General features: G+C 42.7%; 1 protein-coding gene across 1 annotated transcript; it reads right to left on the bottom strand.

Moving 5' to 3' along the window:
- Nucleotides 1-5,256: 5,256 nt before the first annotated feature.
- On the bottom strand, nt 5,257-13,749 carry si:ch73-70k4.1 (uncharacterized). The gene is made up of 4 exons (XM_029622709.2): nt 13,552-13,749; nt 13,122-13,269; nt 10,583-11,345; nt 5,257-7,830 (listed from the first exon to the last, which is right to left on the bottom strand). The coding sequence occupies exons 1-3, from the start codon at nt 13,692-13,694 to the stop codon at nt 10,788-10,790; spliced, it is 849 nt and encodes a 282-aa protein (XP_029478569.2). The 5' UTR covers nt 13,695-13,749; the 3' UTR covers nt 5,257-7,830; nt 10,583-10,787.
- Nucleotides 13,750-18,657: the final 4,908 nt, after the last annotated feature.

Raw genomic sequence — 18,657 nt, 5'->3', positions numbered from 1 at the left:
TTTGATCATTGTCTTGCTGCATGACACAGCTGCACTTCAACTTCAGCTCACAGACAGATGCCCTGACATTCTCTGATACAAAGCAGAATTCATGGCAGGTCGTTCAGGTCCTGAGGAAGCGAAGCATCCCCAAACCATCACACTACCACCCCTTTGCTTGACCGTTGGTATGAGGTTCTTACTGTGGAATGCTGTGTTTGGTTTTAGCCAGGCATAATGGGACCCATCTCATCCAAAAAGTGATACTTTTGAATCATCTGTCCATAGAACATTCTTCCAAGAGTCGTGATGATCATCCAGGTGCTTTCTGGCAAACTTGAGTCAACTTTTTGGACGGGTCCCATTTATGCCTGGCAAAAACAAAAACTATAACTAGGCCACTCAGGAACATTCACTGTCTTCTTGGTAAGCAACTCCCGTGAAGAGTTGGCCTTGTGTTTTAGGTTATTGTATTGCTGAAAGGTGAATTCATCTCCCAGTGTGTTGGAAAGAAGACAACCAGGTTTTCCTCTACGATTTTACATGTGCTAAGCTCCATTCCGTATATTTTTATCCTGAAAAACTCTATGCTTGAAAATATTGAGAGTGGTATTCAGTAATGTCTTGCATTGGATTTGCACTTTGTTTTCAGGACAAAAAGTGAATTGTGAATTGATGTCACATTTTTTTGCAGCATTACTTTAGTGCCTTTTTGCAAACAGGATGCATGTTTTGGATTTTTTTAACTGCTGTAACGGTCTTCCATCTTCTCACTCTGTCAATTAGGTTGGTATTGCGGAGTAACTACAATGTTGTTGATCCAACCTCAGGAGAAAACTATCACAGCTATTAAACTCTGAAACTGTTGTAAAGTCACCGTTGGCTTCATGGTGAAATCCCGGAGCGGTTTTCTTCCTCGCCGGCAACTGAGATAGGAAGGACACCTGTATCTTTGTAGTGACTGGGTGCATTGAAACACCACCCAAAGTGTAATTATATCGAACAAAAATAAACACAACATGCAATATATTGGTCCCATGTATCATGAACTGAAATAAAAAATCCCAGATATTTTCCATGCACACAAAATGCTTAAACGTTTGTCAAAAATGTCTTTCTATCCCTGTTAGTGAGCATTTCTCCTTTGCCAAGATAATCAATCCACCTGACAGGTGTGGCATATCAAGAAGCTGATTAAACAGCATGATCATTACACAGGTGCACCTTGTGCTGGGGACAATAAAATGCTACTCTAACATGTGCAGTTGTGTATCACAAATCAAATAAAAATGTATTTGTCACATACACATGGTTAGCAGATGTTAATGTGAGTGTAGCGAAATGCTTGTGCTTCTAGTTCCGACAATGCAGTAATAACCAACAAGTAATCTAGCTAACAATTCCAAAACTACTACCTTATAGACAAGTGTAAGGGGATAAGACTATGTACATAAAGATATGAGTGAGTGATGGTACAGAGCGGCATAGTTAAAGTGGCTAGTGATACATGTATTACATAAAGATGCAGTAGATGATATAGAGTACAGTATATACATATGAGATTAATAATGTAGGGTATGTAAACATTATATTAGGTAGCATTGTTTAAAGTGGCTAGTGATATATTCATTTCCCATCAATTCCCATTATTAAAGTGGCTGGAGTTGAGTCAGTGTGTTGGCAGCAGCCACTCAATGTTAGTGGTGGCTGTTTAACAGTCTGATGGCCTTGAGATAGAAGCGGTTTTTCAGTCTCTCTGTCCCAGCTTTGATGCACCTGTACTGATCTCGCCTTCTGGATGATAGCGGGGTGAACAGGCAGTGGCTCGGGTGGTTGTTGTCCTTGATGATCTTTATGGCCTTCCTGTGACATCGGGTGGTGTAGGTGTCCTGGAGGGCAGGTAGTTTGCCCCCGGTGATGCGTTGTGCAGACCTCACTACCCTCTGGAGAGCCTTACCAGGCGGTGATACAGCCCGACAGGATGCTCTCGATTGTGCATCTGTAGAAGTTTGTGAGTGCTTTTGGTGACAAGCCGAATTTCTTCAGCCTCCTGAGGTTGAAGAGGCGCTGCTGCGCCTTCTTCACGATGCTGTCTGTGTGGGTGGACCAATTTAGTTTGTCTGTGATGTGTACGCCGAGGAACTTAACTTACTACCCTCTCCACTACTGTCCCATCAATGTGGATAGGGGGGTGTTCCCTCTGCTGTTTCCTGAAGTCCACAATCATCTCCTTAGGTTTGTTGACGTTGAGTGTGAGGTTATTTTCCTGACACCACACTCCGAGGGCCCTCACCTCCTCCCTGTAGGCCGTCTCGTCGTTGTTGGTAATCAAGCCTACCACTGTTGTGTCGTCCGCAAACTTGATGATTGAGTTGGAGGCGTGCGTGGCCACGCAGTCGTGGGTGAACAGAGAGTACAGGAGAGGGCTCAGAACGCACCCTTGTGGGGCCCCAGTGTTGAGGATCAGCGGGTTGGAAATGTTGTTGCCTACCCTCACCACCTGGGGGCGGCCCGTCAGGAAGTCCAGTACCCAGTTGCACAGGGCGGGGTCGAGACCCAGGGTCTCGAGCTTGATGACGAGCTTGGAGGGCACTATGGTGTTAAATGCCGAGCTGTAGTCGATGAACAGCATTCTCACATAGGTATTCCTCTTGTCCAGATGGGTTAGGGCAGTGTGGTTGAGATTGCATCGTCTGTGGACCTATTTGGGCGGTAAGCAAATTGGAGTGGGTCTAGGGTGTCAGGTAGGGTGGAGGTGATATGGTCCTTGACTAGTCTCTCAAAGCACTTCATGATGAGGGAAGTGAGTGCTACGGGGCGGTAGTCGTTTAGCTCAGTTACCTTAGCTTTCTTGGGAACAGGAACAATGGTGGCCCTCTTGAAGCATGTGGGAACAACGGGCCGTGTCAGTGGCACTGTATTGTCCTCAAAGCGGGCAAAAAAAGTTATTTAGTCTACCTGGGAGCAAGACATCCTGGTCCGTGACTGGGCTGGTTTTCTTTTTGTAATCCGTGATTGACTGTAGACCCTGCCACATACCTCTTGTGTCTGAGCCGTTGAATTGAGATTCTACTTTGTGTCTATACTGACGCTTAGCTTGTTTGATTGCCTTGCGGAGGGAATAGTTACACTGTTTGTATTCGGTCATGTTTCCGGTCACCTTGCCCTGATTAAAAGCAGTTGTTCGGGCTTTCAGTTTCATGCGAATGCTGCCATCAATCCACAGTTTCTGGTTTGGGAATGTTTTAATCGTTGCTATGGGAACAACATCTTCAACGCACGTTCTAATGAACTCGCTCACCGAATCAGTGTATTCTTCAATGTTGTTGTCTGACGCAATACGAAACATATCCCAGTCCACAACATAATGCCACAGATGTCTGAAGTTGAGGGAGCGTACAATTGGCATGCTGACTGCTGGAATGTCCACCAGAACTGTTGCCAGAGAATTTAATGTTAATTTCTCTACCACAGTGTCGTTTCAGAGAATTTGGCAGTACATCCAACCACCCTGACAACCGCAGACCACGTGCAACCACGCTAGCCCAGGACCTCCACCTCTGGCTTCATCTGCAGGATTATCTGAGACCAGCCACCCGGACAGCTGATGAAACTGGGTTTGCACAACCAAATAGTTTCTGCACAAACAGTCAGAGATAGTCTCAGGGAAGCTCATCTGTGTGCTCCCAGTCCTCACCAGGGTTTTGATCTGACTGTAGTTCAGCATAACGGACTTCAGTGGGCAAATGCTCACTTTCGATGGCCATTGGCACGCTGGAGAAGTGTGCTCGTCATTGATGAATCCTGGTTTCAACTGTACCGGACAGATGGCAGACAGCATGTATAGCATCGTGCGGGCGAACGGTTTGCTGATATCAATGTTGTGAACAGTTCTTCCATGTTCTGCATACTAACCAAACATGTTACCCATTGAGAATGTTTGGGATGCTCTGGATCAACATGTACGACAGCATGTTCCAGTTCCCGCCAATATCCAGCAACTTCGCACAGCCATTGAAGAGGAGTGAGACAACATTCCACAGGCTACAATCAACAGCCTGATCAACTCTAATGTGAAGATGTCGCACTGCAAGAAGCAAATGATGGTCACACCAGATACTGACTGGTTTTCTGATCCACGCCCCTGCCTTTTTTTTTACAAGGTATTTGTGGCCAACACGCAGTATATTAGGGAAATTATTCAAACCCCTTGACTTTTTCCACATTTTTGTTATGTTACAGAATTATTCTAACATGGATTAGATAACCATGTTTTTCTCATCAATCTACACACAATACCCCATAATGACAAAGCAAAAATGTTTTTATAATTTTTTGTAGAAAATAAGAAACATACCTTATTAACATAGGTATTCAGGCCCTTTGCTATGAGACTCGAAATTGAGCTCAGGTGCATCCTGTTTCAGGATCGAGGGAAAGATGAACGGAGCAAACTACATTGATGAAAACCTGTTCCGGAGCGCTCAGGACTGGGGCGAAGGTTCAGCTTCCAAAAGGACAACGACTGTAAGCACATAGCCAAGACAACTCAGGAGTGGCTTCGGCACAATCTCAATGTCCTCGAATGGCCCAGCCAGAGCCCGGACTTGAACCCGATCGAACATCTCTCGAGAGACCTAAAATTAGCTGTGCAGCGATGCTCCCGATCCAACCTGACAGAGCTTGAGAGTATCTGCAGAGAAGAATGGGAGAAACTCCCCAAATACAGGTGTGCCAAGCTTGTAGCATCACACCTAAGACTCGAGGCTGTAATTGCTGCCAAAGGTGCTTCAACAAAGTGCTGAGTAAAGGGTCTGAATAGTTATGTAAATATGATCCGTTTTTTATGTCATATTTGCAAAAATTTCTAGACCTGTTTTTGCTTTGTCATTATGGGGTATTGTGTGAAGACTGATGGAAAAAGAAAACATTTAAACCATTTTAGAATATGGCTATAACTTAATGTGGAAAAAGTCAAGGGGACTGAATACTTTCCAAATGCACATCTATATTCCCAGTAATGTGAATTCAATAGATTAGGGCCTAATTTATTTATTTGAATTGATTGATTTCCTTATATGAACTGGAACTCAGTAAAATCTTTGAAAATGTTGCCTTTATATTTTTGTTCAGTGTAATAACTTCACCATGCTCAAAGGGATATTCAATGTCTGCATTTATCCATCCACCAATAGGTGTCCTTCTTTGCGAGGTATTGGAAATCCTCCCTGGTCCTTGTGGTTGAATCTGTGTTTGAAATTCACTGCTCGACTGAGGGACCTGACAGATAAGTGTTTAATTTGATTTGTGTGTGTGGGGTACAGAGATGGGGTCGTCATTTAAAAATCTAATTAAACAATTTTTGCACACAAAGTGAGTCCATGCAAGTTAAGTTACTTGTTAAGCACATTTTTACTCTTGAACTTATTTAGGCTTGCCATAACAAAGGGGTTGAATAATTATTGACTGAAGACATTTCAGATTTTCATTAATTTGTCAAATAAAATAAACAAACAGAATTCCAGTTATGGGGTATTGTGACATTATGGGGTGTTGAGTGTAGGCCAGTGACAACAAATCTCAATTGAATCCATTTTAAATTCAGGCTGTAACAAAAAATGTGGAAAAGGTAAAGGGGTGTGAAGACTTTCTGAAGGCAGTATTTACAGGAGCTCTCTGCTTAGGCTACCATGGCAACTACTTACATTTACATTTAAGTCATTTAGCAGACGCTCTTATCCAGAGCGACTTACAATATACACTGCATAGCCTATACGGTGTTACAGAAACACACATATACACTGCATAGCCTACACGGTGTTACAGAAACACACATATACACTGCATAGCCTACACGGTGTTACAGAAACACACAAATACACTGCATAGCCTGCACAGTATTACAGAAACACACATATACACTGCATAGCCTACACTTGTATTAATGAAACACACATATACACTGCATAGCCTCCACAGTATTACAGAAACACACAAATACACTGCATAGCCTACACGGTATTCCAGAAACACACATATACCCTGCATAGCCTACACAGTATTACAGAAACACACATATACACACTGCATAGCCTACACAGTGTTACAGAAACACACATATACCCTGCATAGCCTACACAGTATTACAGAAACACACATATACACACATACACACTGCATAGCCTACACAGTATTAGAGAAACACAAATACACTGCATAGCCTACAGTATTACAGAAACACACATATACACTGCATAGCCTACAGTATTACAGAAACACACATATACACTGCATAGCCTACAGTATTACAGAAACACACATATACACTGAGTATACTAAACATTAGGAACACCATCCTAATATTGAGCTCATTCTTTTTGTTTGCAATAGTAAGAATTTTGTTCTCGACTTCAGACGTTTTGTTTGATATTAATGGCACAGAAGTAAGACCATTACTCCATTATAAAGTGTTTAAATTGGAAATCCTTAACTGAAACATTAACAAAGTGTTCTTTCTGACAGTTTCAGTAAAACGCTGATGGATGGGGCTGGAGAAATGGAACCACTCTCAAATCCATAGACGCTGACCATCCATGATAGAAAAATGATTTTGTTGTTGACGTTTACTTTGCAAACAAACATTGGAGTAAATGTGGAGTTTTCTTACATGTGAAACTGCAAATTAGATCGTTCTCACTTTCACATGTGAAAAACAATCACATTGTAAAAATCTAATTTGCAGTTGAATATATGAAACACTTTTATGTGAAAATCTCACTTTCACATGTGGATTTGCAAATTCACATGTGAAAAACAATCACATGTGAAAGTTAGATTTTAACATGTGAACTTGCAAATCCACATGTGAAAGTGAGATTTTCACGGGGAGTTGTTTTACATGTGAAAGTGAGATTTTAATGTGAAACAACAAATGTAATATGTGAAACTGCAATTCGCATTTGAGGTAAAAACATGTTATTCTCCTCACGTGAAATGTAATCTCAACATGTGAAAACAACAATTTCTTCTACTTACTACTACAGGGTACACTTCCTGCTTTGCTCCTCGCTTTGGCCACCAGTCCACCCCATTATACGTTTGTTGACTTGAATGGGGACGCCCATTCTATTCATTCTATTTCTATGGCAGCATATGCAGTTAGGAGCGGAGGAGAAAACAAAATGTGTATCTGAATGAAGCAATATGGGACCCATCAGAGATTGTTTCCAACCATAGCGATGGGAAGTGGTACACCTCATAAATGCTTAGTGGCAGGTGTGCCCTCTATCCATCTCTATGATTCCAACCTTGTAGTGCATGATGATAGGTTGGTGGGAAGGGGCGGAGGTGGGACAGTAAGTCAGTAAATCTTACAAAGGGTAAAGTCGGGTTTTTGCTCCAGCCAACAGTAACAAAAGATTCTACAAATTAAACCCATGACTGAAGACTAGATGATCAGTAGAATCACATACTGTATTTTACCGTTGTCTGCACCCACCGTCCATCACAGGGGGATATAGACACCACTGGACACCACGACCAACTAGCCAAACAACAGGGTGAGCAGAGTGAAACTAACTCCTCATTAGAGCACACTGTAGCAAAACATTTTGTGACGGATGGCAAAAACAAGCATTTCCGATAGCACCTCCCCAATTCAGTCCATTTTCTTCTGTTTTGTGCCTAGTGAACACGACCCAAATGTGGTACAACAGCCAGCTGGCTGTCCTTCCAGACCTCCATCCATCCTTGGTGTCAGAAGAAGACTCTGTGGACTATCACCAGGTCATGTCGAGGGTCATCTCCGACAGACACTTGGCCAGGTGGCTGTCACAGTCCATCTGAGTGAACCTGGAGAGATGGATGGACAGCATTTCAGTCATTTGTCTTTTATCAACCCAGGTGGTTCAAATCTCTTTCCACAGGAGAAATCTGTCCTAAGAAGGCAGCAATCAAATATTTCTTACAGAAGAAAAAAAAAAGTAACAATTCGAGGCCTACTTTAAAACGGCTGTCTATAATCATAACCGCCAATGTAGTACCTTCAATGATCACAACATTCATCGCATGTATTGTATCGATATGATGCTCAAGCTCGACACAACTGTCGACTGCGCTGAATCTGGATGGATGGATGGATGGGTGTGTGGATGGAACAGACATCTTTTCAGTGTCTCTTCTTGAGCTTCAGTGCTTTCAGCTTATTAACTTCAGATTGCTACTGCTGCTCTCCTGCTGGGCCCGCTCGCACAGTGTGTGTCTCATGTACTTTTTACTTGCCCTGTTTTAAAGGCCTACTGAGATTTACTCTCAGTATCTCTCGCTCCCTCTCATTCTCCCTCTCGATCACTCTTTCTGCATCTCTCTCTCTCTGTCATTCTGCTGGAGGGTAATGCGCGGGCAGAGTCCTCTCCAGGAGAGAGAGACTGAGAAAGAAGAAACTGGAGCAGAGTTATTTTGCTCCAAATCATGTACTTTCTAAGAACCCTTGCCACCCGTACCCTCCTGCACTCATGCACACTAAACACACACACATGACGGATAAATGCCGTTATAGAGAAAAAGCTCTTCATATTTCTAAACGAGAGATAGAGACCCCTCTCTCTTCCCCCTTCTAGGTCACTCTCCTCTTCCTTCTATCTCTCCATACAGAGGAAGCCATTGTTCCTGCTAGTCCAGCCAAGAGAGAGGGAGATAGTTGGGAGGGGAGTACAGCGGGGTTGTGTGGCCGAGCCAAGGTACACAGAGCTGGCTAGGGGAGCAGACCATGATGCGGGGCCAGACCCAGGCCAGGCCCTGGCCAACACAAAGGCCGGCCTGTTCAGAAAGAGAGTAAAACGAGAGCGAGAGGGGAGAGGGATCCAGCTCTCGTACCACTGGCCCTGAGCCCTGCTTTTTAGCCCCGTCATTCATTCACTCCTCCTCTACCTCACTTAAAACAGCCTGGCTTTTTTGACCCATTTCAATTAATGATTTACTGTGTACTTTTCTTCAACCCACTTCCTTTCCACTGTTTACATGCAAACCCAGCATGGTCCGCTATGCAATCAAGGATGTAACATTTTAAAATTCTGTCTAGGATGTATATCCTAGAGCTACATTTTTAAATGCCCTGCATATGTGAAAGAATGGAATCCATACAGTCAATGGTTATACCTTGGATTTGTCAGACACCAAGGTTTTACCTCTGCAGAAGAGCAGAGTATGTAGGAAGGAAAGTAGTTTAAGGCAGCAGGCATATGGGAAGAGAGAGAGCAGATGAGTGTGCTGAATACAGAGTAGAGGTCGACCGATTATGATTTTTCAATACCCATTATTGGAGGACCAAAAAGGCCGATACCGATTAATCGGACGTTTTTTTTTGTAATAATGGCAATTACAACAATACTGAATTAACACTTATTTTAACTTAATATAATACATTAAAAAAAATATTTAGCCTCAAATAAATAATGAAACATGTTCAATTTGGTTTAAATAATGTAAAAACAAAGTGTTGGAGAAGAAAGTAAAAGTGCAATATGTGCCATGTAAGAAAGCTAACGTTTAAGTTCCTTACTCCATAACATGAGAACATATGAAAGCTGGTGGTTCCTTTTAACATGAGTCTTCAATATTCCCAGGTAAGAAGTTTTAGGTTGTAGTTATAGGAATTATAGGACTATTTCTCTATATACCATTTGTATTTCATTAACCTTTGACTATTAGATGTTCTTATAGGCACTTTAGTATTGCCAGTGTAACAGTATAGCTTCCGTCCCTCTCCTCGCTCCTCCCTGGGCTCAAACCAGGAACACAACGACAACAGCCACCCTCGAAGCAGCGTTACCCATGCAGAGCAAGGGAAACAACCACTCCAAGGCTAAGAGCGAGTGAGTGACGTTTGAAACACTATTAGCGCGCGCTAACTAGCCAGCCATTTCACTTAGCTTACACCAGCCTCATCTTGGGAGTTGATAGGCTTGAAGTCATAAACAGCGTAATGCTTGACGCACAACGAAGAGCTGCTGGCAAAACGCACGAAAGTGCTGTTTGAATGAATGTTTACACGCCTGCTTCTGCCTACCACCGCTCAGTTAGATACTTAGATACTTGTATGCTCAGTCACGCTAGATAATATCTAGTAATATCATCAACCATGTGTAGTTAACTAGTGATTATGATTGATTGATTGTTTTTTATAAGATAAGTTTAATGCTAGCTAGTAACTTACCTTGGCTTACTGCATTTGCGTAACAGGCAGTCTCCTTGTGGAGTGCAACAAGAGGCAGGTCGTTATTGTGAGGTTGAAAGGTTGAAAGATTGGATCCCCCCGAGCTGACAAGGTGAAAATCTGTCGTTCTGCCCCTGAACGAGGCAGTTAACCCACCGTTCCTAGGCTGTCATTGAAAATAAGAATGTATTCTTAACTGACTTGCCTAGTTAAATAAAGATATAAAGGTGTAAAAAAAAAAAACACAAAAAATCGGCAAAATCGGTGTCCAAAAATACAGATTTCCGATTGTTATGAAAACTTGAAATCGGCACTAATTAATCGGCCATTCCGATTAATCGGTCGACCTCTAATACAGAGAGGTTGAAGAGCCAGGCAGCCCTAACTTACCCAGCTGGAAACGGCACCAGGCACATGGGGCAGCTCTGCATTGCCCTTCCTCCTCCTCCTTTGCCAGCAATCCAATCAGCTCTGCCCATCCCAGACAACCCTTCCTCCCTTTTCTCCCCCTCCGCCTCCTCCATGGGAGCAGCAGTGAAGCTGTCAGAGGTAGAAGATGTGGCATCCACCTGGTTTGCAGGTAGCTGCAGCCTCTTCATCCCCCTCTTCTCGCCCTCTTCTCCTCCTCCTCCACCCTTTCTTGCTTCTGCTGGTAATGATGATCCTCCGTTCCCTGCTCTGATGAATAGCTGAGGAATAGAGGGGTGACTCTCCTTCTCTCCTCCTGGTCGCCTGGCTGTAGGGTGTGGTCTGGCCGCTGCCGTGTTTTGCCCTCCTTCCCCTCGTTTTGTGTCCTTTCTGGATGACACTCCCCCTCCACTCCATGGGCCTCCCCTTCCGTAGCTAGAAGGCACTTGGGCTCCCAGACTTGGTGGTCTGGGGCGGCCAGTACCACTACTACTGGTCCCTCTCCGGGCCCCTCGAGACAGGGAGCAGACTTCGAAGGAGGGCCATTGATGGTGGATGTTGTCTGACTAGTCTGTACTGGGACTGGGAGGAGAGTCTTTTCCAGCCCAGGAGAAGGATTGAGAGGAGAGTCTGGGGTGGAACAGTGTGGGGCCGTGGGAGTACTCAGAGGAGAGGAGGGCAAGGGAGTCATGTCCTCACTGACGCTACACCATCTCCATTCAATCTGCTGGTCTACATTAGAGCTCTGAAAGACAGAGAGAAAGAAAGGGGGAAATGTGTGGGGGGGTGGGTTTGACAGAAAGAAAGGAGAGAGGCAGAAAGAGAGGGTGAGTGAAATGATAGGGAGACGAGAGCAATAGAAAGGAGGGAGAATGGGAAGGAGAGAGCCAGAGAGTGGGGGGCATGAGTAACTTTGTCCCCATCAAGCAGGGCCCTTGAGATCCTCTCAAATGTGACTAAGTCTAATGTGTCCAAATACGTAATAAGGAAGGACTGGGAGTGTTAAAAGAAAAATTGACGCTAGCCTTGGAGTTGCTAGCCCAGCGGCACATCACACATAATTTCATCCAGTCTTTCGTCTGGGCCATATGTCTGTCACATAAGGGCTTTTGCTCCTTTAGTTGGTAGCTAGCAGGGCTTTTCTAAGAGAAGCCCACTGGAGTCAATTATTCAGCAAATGCAAGGTTGCATCAGCTACCTGTCAAAGTGATTGGTTCATGTGGCGTGCGTGGCCCAGAACTGCCACTGTCTGACCGGAGCTCAGAGAGCCAGCGCCAGCCAGCAGGCTATAGCCGTCTGGGAGGTCAACAGTGACCACCATTTTAGTCAGCTCAGCAGTGCTCAACGACACATTGTTTTTCTCCTCTACTGGTCTAGTGCAGAGTGCTGTTCAAAAACAGCTATTGTATGTGAGAGAAATGTCAATTTTCTGAGATATTCCCTGTTTAGTCCTGCATGGTACAAGGTGGAATCGGCACAACCGTGGTGGTTGAGAGTTGAGAAATCATCGCTAACCAGGTTTTCATCCAACCTTTTTATTTGAGTAAAGTATAAGCCGGATAAAAAAATGTCATGACAGGCCTGATAGAAACCTATTAGTAAACTGTCCAAATGGGAGAGGAGGGCAAGGGAGTAATGTCCTTACTGAGGCTACATCATCTCCATTCACTCTGCTGGCAAGCTGATCACTTCAATTAGCAATGTTAGCAAGCTCATCTGGCTAACTACAATCTTATTGGTTGAAGAATTGTTCTGACTTCAAAAGCACTTGAACACAATCATGGTTGGACTTTCGACTTCCCATGAGCGTGTGAAGCCAGCATAAATTAGGCTACAGATGAAATAAGTTATGATGAACGTGAAACTGCAGTGATGAGCTTGATGCTCCTTTCCAATAAATATTGAGGGTCTTATTCTGGTGACATGATGATGACGTTTGGCTGCCATTTGACAGATCAAAAATAGTCTCGCTCTTATACATAATAATCTCAATGTAGACTAGACAATCCGAACACTCTACCAGCATTGTATCTGCGAGCTGTTAGTTAGAGCACAGGTGCCAAGTCCAGAGTAGGCACATATGCTATTTAACACAACCGTTTTTGTGACAAAACTACAGGCACATTTGAAAATGCAATGGAAACACATTGAAATTTATATTTTTATTCTAAGCTAAAAAAGTACATTTGACGTGCACTTCGTCAAGTATTGCTTTGTTTATCCACAAGTCAGTTTGATGGAAACACCACAGGTGGGAAAATGCACATTTCTTTATGTAGATGTTTATTTTTGCATGAAAATCTGTCTCCAATTGGATGGAGAATTAGCTACTTATAGTGGGATTGCTAACTTTGTAAATAAAAGCTTTTGTTCAAGCCATACAACACGCTACATTAATAAAGGTCTAGATTTAAGGCGATGACCAGTTGATTAGTACAATCTATTACTGATTGGTAGAAACAAAGTCCTGCGCCAACACAACTATTGAGATGCATCCACACTCTTGGGATGGCTAACTCACCAGTGTGGAGGCTGTTGGAAGGTCTGGAACTGGGTCCCAGGGGTGAGCGTCAAGACAGGGAAGAGCAGAGCTCAGAGTCAGGGCCCAGAGACTCTCAACTGCAGCCAGGTCACCGCTGGACCACCACGTCTCTGAAGGGACCACAGGTCTACAGAACACAGAAATATGACTAGTAAAGAAAACACGAGCAATTATGTTTCTTAATTTAATATGGACTTGTCTATGAGAACCAACCACTATCTATTTGAAATTAAGACAATGCATTGCAATCAAGGAAGACACGATCTTCTTGTCACCACAGCACAGACTAATTTTGAAGCTAATGTTCAATCTCTGTATCAGTTATATATATTCTGTATTGCAATATAAACAAGAGTAAATCGTGATTAGGGGGGAGCTAGACAGATGGCTAACGTGACTGCTCGCATACCTCGTTGAACGCAAGCTTTTAATCGATGCACTGGAACTTTCGTTGTTCTTTATCAGCGTGTTCCTGGAAAATATATCAGTTAGGGGCTCCTCGATAGACAATTTCTTTCTTTTTAGTTTTGACTTTGGGCATTTCTCAGCCATATCTCTCTAGTCTGCCACAGTTATACTTTTCGCGGCATTGACCGAACAGCACAGACTTCCGTGTTTGTGTGATGACGTCAGTGCGCAGGCACACTCGTCCGGTGAAACATGCAAGTAGTTCTCCGACACCGGATAAAAAGTCGCAGATTGAAAGTTATTTGGAACATCGTATCCATCCGGCAAACTCGATGGTTCAAATGTTCATTTATTGAGAAATTGCACTAAGCTATTTACCAGCAAAGCTTGCTCCTCAACACAAATAAAGTGAGCCAATTTGCTTTCCAGAATACTAACCAACATATTGCATTCACAATATCGGCCACTGGGAAATGTACATTTATAATTTTTATATCAACTCCAATTAGTTACAGTTTATGAACTTTCTGCAATTGTATAGTTCATATGCTTCTCTCTTGATGTCATTCCTAGGTTTATAAAATATGTTGTTGTTATTTGTACAATAACTAACAGTAAGTAAGAAAGGATCATTTTTACTTTACAATGATATACAGGAAAAAGCTATATGCTTTTAATTCTTCCTAGCTTTATTATTGTACCACACTGTAGTCAGCGGTGTAGGTCACTAAGGGTCAATGCAAAGGTTGAGTTATGCAATGGCCACTGTAGCCTGTTATTATACTGTCATCCTAGAACACAGAACTAGGTGATGGAAAGTTGAAGTCATATAATAGTGGGACTTTCTAAGCTAAGCTTTGAGACAAAAGCGAGGACGAACAGAAAGAACAGCTATGGGGGTTATGTAATGGAAAAGACAAGGAAAAAAGCTTAAAGGATGGAAGGGAAAGAAAAGCGAGAGGAGGGAACAGGGAAAAATAACACTATGGGAAAACCTGCCACTTTGAAAATAGGTGAGGACAATTTTGAAACAGTGCCCCAGAAGATGAGAATTCCAGAGGGCTAGATTGCTGACATGGGTAGTCCTTTACCACAGAGGGAAAAGCACAAACGCAGACCCGGGCAAGGCAGGCTGTGGATGCCTGCCTGCAGTGTTACACTGGGAAAAGCGACCAGGCGCCTGGAAAGAAAGGTTATGTCATTTAGGAGTTGTGATCCTGTTGTGTGCCATCGCCATGGATACAGGAAGGAAGACGGGGGAAATAAAAATAGCAGAACCAACTGACCATCCAGGCTCACAAAAGCAGGCTCATCCAAAAGAACAGAGAGGAGCCGAAGTGAGAGGGAGAGAGGGGGGGCTCAAAAGAGAGGAGAAGGACTTGATGTATTATGAATCATTGAAAAGAGGAAAGATGTTCGCCGCTCACTCTCTCTCAACTGTCTCTCAGGCTTGGCCTCGAGTGGCTCAGCAGCTGTAAAAAATATATATACAGTATCAGTAAAAAATGTGGACACACTTACTCATTCCAGGGTTTTTCTTTATTTGACTATTTTCTACATTGTAGAATAATAGTGAAGACATCAAAACTATTAAATAACATATATGGAATCATGTAGTAACCAAAAAAGTGTTAAACTGATCAAAATATATTTTATATTTGAGATTTTTCAAAGTAACCACCCTTTGCCTTGACAGTTTTGCACACTTTTGGCATTCTCTCAACCAGCTTCATGAGGTAGTTACCTGGAATGCATTTCAATTAACAGGTGTGCCTTGTTAAAAGTTAATTTGTGGAATTTCTTTCCTTCTTAATGCATTTGAGCCAATCAGTTGTGTTGTGATAATGTAGGGGGGTATACAGAAGGTAGCCCTATTTGGTGAAAGATCAAGTGTATATTATGGCAAGAACAGCTCAAATAAGCAAAGAGAAACGACAGTCCATCATGACTTTAAGACATGATGGTCAGTCAATCCGGGAAAATGTCAAGAACTTTTAAAGTTTCTTCAAGTGCAGTCGCAAAAACCATCAAGCGCTATGATGAAACTCGCTCTCTTGAGGACCGCCACAGGAAATTGAAGACCCAGAGTTACCTCTGCTGCAGAGAACAAGTTCATTAGTTACCAACCTCAGAAATTGCAGCCCAAAGAAATGCTTCTCTGTAACATACACATCTCAACATCAACTGTTATGCACACTCAGAGACTGCGTGAATCAGGCCTTCATGGTCGAATTGCTGCAAAGAAACCACTATTAAAGGACACCAATGTGAAGAATAGACTTGCTTAGGCCAAGAAACACAAGCAATGTACATTAGACCAGTGGAAATCTGTCCTTTGGTCTGATGAGTCCAAATTTGAGATTTTTGGTTCCAACGATGTGTCTTTGTGAGATGCAGAGTAGGTGAACGGATGATCTCTGCATATGTGGTTCCCATAGTGAAACATGGAGGTGTGATAGTGTGGGGCTGCTTTGCTGGTGACACTGTCAATGATTTATTTAGAATTCAACACGCACTTAACCACCATGGCTACCACAGCATTCTGCAGCGATACGCCATCCCATCTGGTTTGCGCTAGTGGGACGATAATTTGTTTTTCAACAGGATAATGACCCTCCAAGCTGTGTAAGAGCTATTTAACCAAGAAGGAGAGTGATGGAGTGCTGCATCAGATGAGCTGGCCTCCACAATCACCTGACCTCAAACCAACTGAGATGGTTTGGGATTAGTTGGACCGCAGAGTGAAGGAAAAGCAGCCAACAAGTGCTCAGCATATGTGGGAACTCCTTCAAGACGGTTGGAAAAGCATTCCAGGTGAAGCTGATTGAGAGAATGCCATGAGTGTGCAAAGCTGTCATTAAGGCAAAGGGTGGCTACTTTGAAGAATCTAAAATCTAAATATATTTAGATTTGTTTAAGACTTTTTTGGGTTATTACATGATTATTTCAAAGTTTTGATGTCTTCACTATTATTCTACAATGTAGAAAATTGTAAAAAAAAAATAAAGAAAACCCCTTGAATGAGTAGGTGTGTCTAAACTTTTGACTGGTACTGTATGTGTATATATATATATATATATATATATATATTAAGCTACACCGGATAGGTACAGTGAAATGTTTTTTTTTTTTACAGGGTTAGCCATAGTAGTATTGCATCACTGGAGCAAATTAGGGTTAAGAGTCTTACTTAAAGGGCACATTGACACATTTTTCTCCTGGTCGGCTCAGGTATTCAAACCAGCAACTTTTCGGTTGCTAGTCAGCGTTTTAACCACTAGGCTACCTGCCGCCGCATACACTGCATCACTTATATCCCTTAGCAAATAGACAAAGCCCCAGGTCCCTCCAAAAAGGTAACTTATCTGCAAGACATTCGGGATATAGCTCATCACTATAGCTCCAGATCTGGCAACCCACCATGTCAATTACTGTGGGTGGGTTTCTGAGGAAAATGGAAAAATCATAGCCTGGGTACCAGTTTGTCCACTTGCACTCAAACATTGTCGTAATTGTCATTTATTTCAAAAATAATTGGACTGATCCATTGTGGAAAATGGTTGAGACTGTTGGTGTAGGCTTTAGCAAGTGGATTACCTCTGGAGGGTAGGTCAGGGTAGCCTAGTGGTTAGAGAGTTGGACTAGTAACCGGAAGGTTGCAAGTTCAAACCCCCGAGCTGACAAGGTTAATCTGTCGTTCTGCCCCTGAACAGACAGTTAACCCACTGTTCCTACGCCGTCATTGAAAATAAGAATTTGTTCATAACTGACTTGCCTAGTTAAATAAAGGTTAAAAATACCATTTTTATTATTGGCATATAAACTCACTATAACATATTGGCCTTTGGTCTACGGGTCAGAATATTGCTCACATGAAAATTGTAGCCTACTCATGGTTATGTTTGTTATATGCCATGTAAATATATTGATGATATTAATATCCAGAGTACTAATTTATGGCCTAATTTATATTCTAATGACCTATGTGACTGAGCATATCTCCAATTGCCATGCGGTTGCAGTTACATTGCCTCATGGCTAGGAGGAGCCACAGGAACGGCAAACAATTGCCTCACCTTTCATTTTTTTAGCTCACGTCATCACAGTAAATCTTTATTGGAGATGACAGCAAACGACAACAGAGCCGACCAAATGAACAACATTACAATGCAGGTGTAGAAGGGCATACAGTTCATTTCATGAATCTTTTGAAGGCCGATTAGTATTAAAACCGTGTAGTAGTAAAAAAGCTAATATACACTCCACAAGTGTATTAGGCGTAGGCTATATTATTTATTCAATCACATTCATTGAAAAAAATATACAAATTGCTCCAGTTAATTACACCCAAGTAACAGTAACTGCACTGTTCAATTGTTCATACGTTTAAAGTGTGCGTATTCATGCCCTCGTTGTTGCACATTACAATTAAAACTAAAAAACCCTGGGGGAAAGTGACTCAAACATAATTGCATAGACTGTGCTGCTACTATAGGGGAGCTCGAACAGTATAGCCGAGCTTGCGCCATTAACTGGCACATCTATAGAGTAAAACAAGTCTATGCGTAAAAACAGCCTATGCGTAAAATTAATAAAATTGGAATGTTGCGTCCAAATAACAATAATAATAGTTATTCATATGTTGCTGTATCTGAAAATGTGTGGCCCTAATATGTATTATTCCCTAGTTTCCGCAATTCACAGTATAAGCCAGCCTGGAAAGATAAACCTAAATAAACAAACCGCAGTCAGTCGTGTAATTTGCATTTCCCCTTAAAGTCTAAATTTGACTGTCTGTAGCAAACTCCACCCATTCTCTTTCGGTTACAGCCGTTCCTAGCTGTGAATCAAGGGATTCAATGAGCCCTGTGCATTTTTTCGCCTTTGCATATTCCGCACAAGGCTTCTAGGAGAAGTAGGGGAGTGCCGACTTGTTCCTGGAAGAGCCAGCCTGCGGAGTCAGTCACATTCTTGGCTGGGATTCAATGATTGAGCCAGACACTCACAAACACTGAGAGAGGGATGCGAGAGAGAGGGAGGGGGAGAGAGAGAGAGAGAGAGAGAGCGGGAGAGAGAGAGAGAGAGAGAGAGAGAGAGAGAGAGAGAG

Source organism: Oncorhynchus nerka, linkage group LG20 (assembly GCF_034236695.1).
Source record: "Oncorhynchus nerka isolate Pitt River linkage group LG20, Oner_Uvic_2.0, whole genome shotgun sequence".
Taxonomy (NCBI): Eukaryota; Metazoa; Chordata; class Actinopteri; order Salmoniformes; family Salmonidae; genus Oncorhynchus; species Oncorhynchus nerka.
This window is presented reverse-complemented; position numbering and strand designations above follow the sequence as displayed.

Bases quoted from the DNA above. Each gene is read 5' to 3' on its own strand.
- si:ch73-70k4.1 (XM_029622709.2), bottom strand. From the start codon at position 13,694: ATGGCTGAGAAATGCCCAAAGTCAAAACTAAAAAGAAAGAAATTGTCT. The intron at 13,270-13,551 runs GTATGCGAGCAG...TGTGTTCTGTAG, and splicing joins AAAAGCTTGCGTTCAACGAG to ACCTGTGGTCCCTTCAGAGA. The intron at 11,346-13,121 runs GTGAGTTAGCCA...TCTGTCTTTCAG, and splicing joins TTCCAACAGCCTCCACACTG to AGCTCTAATGTAGACCAGCA.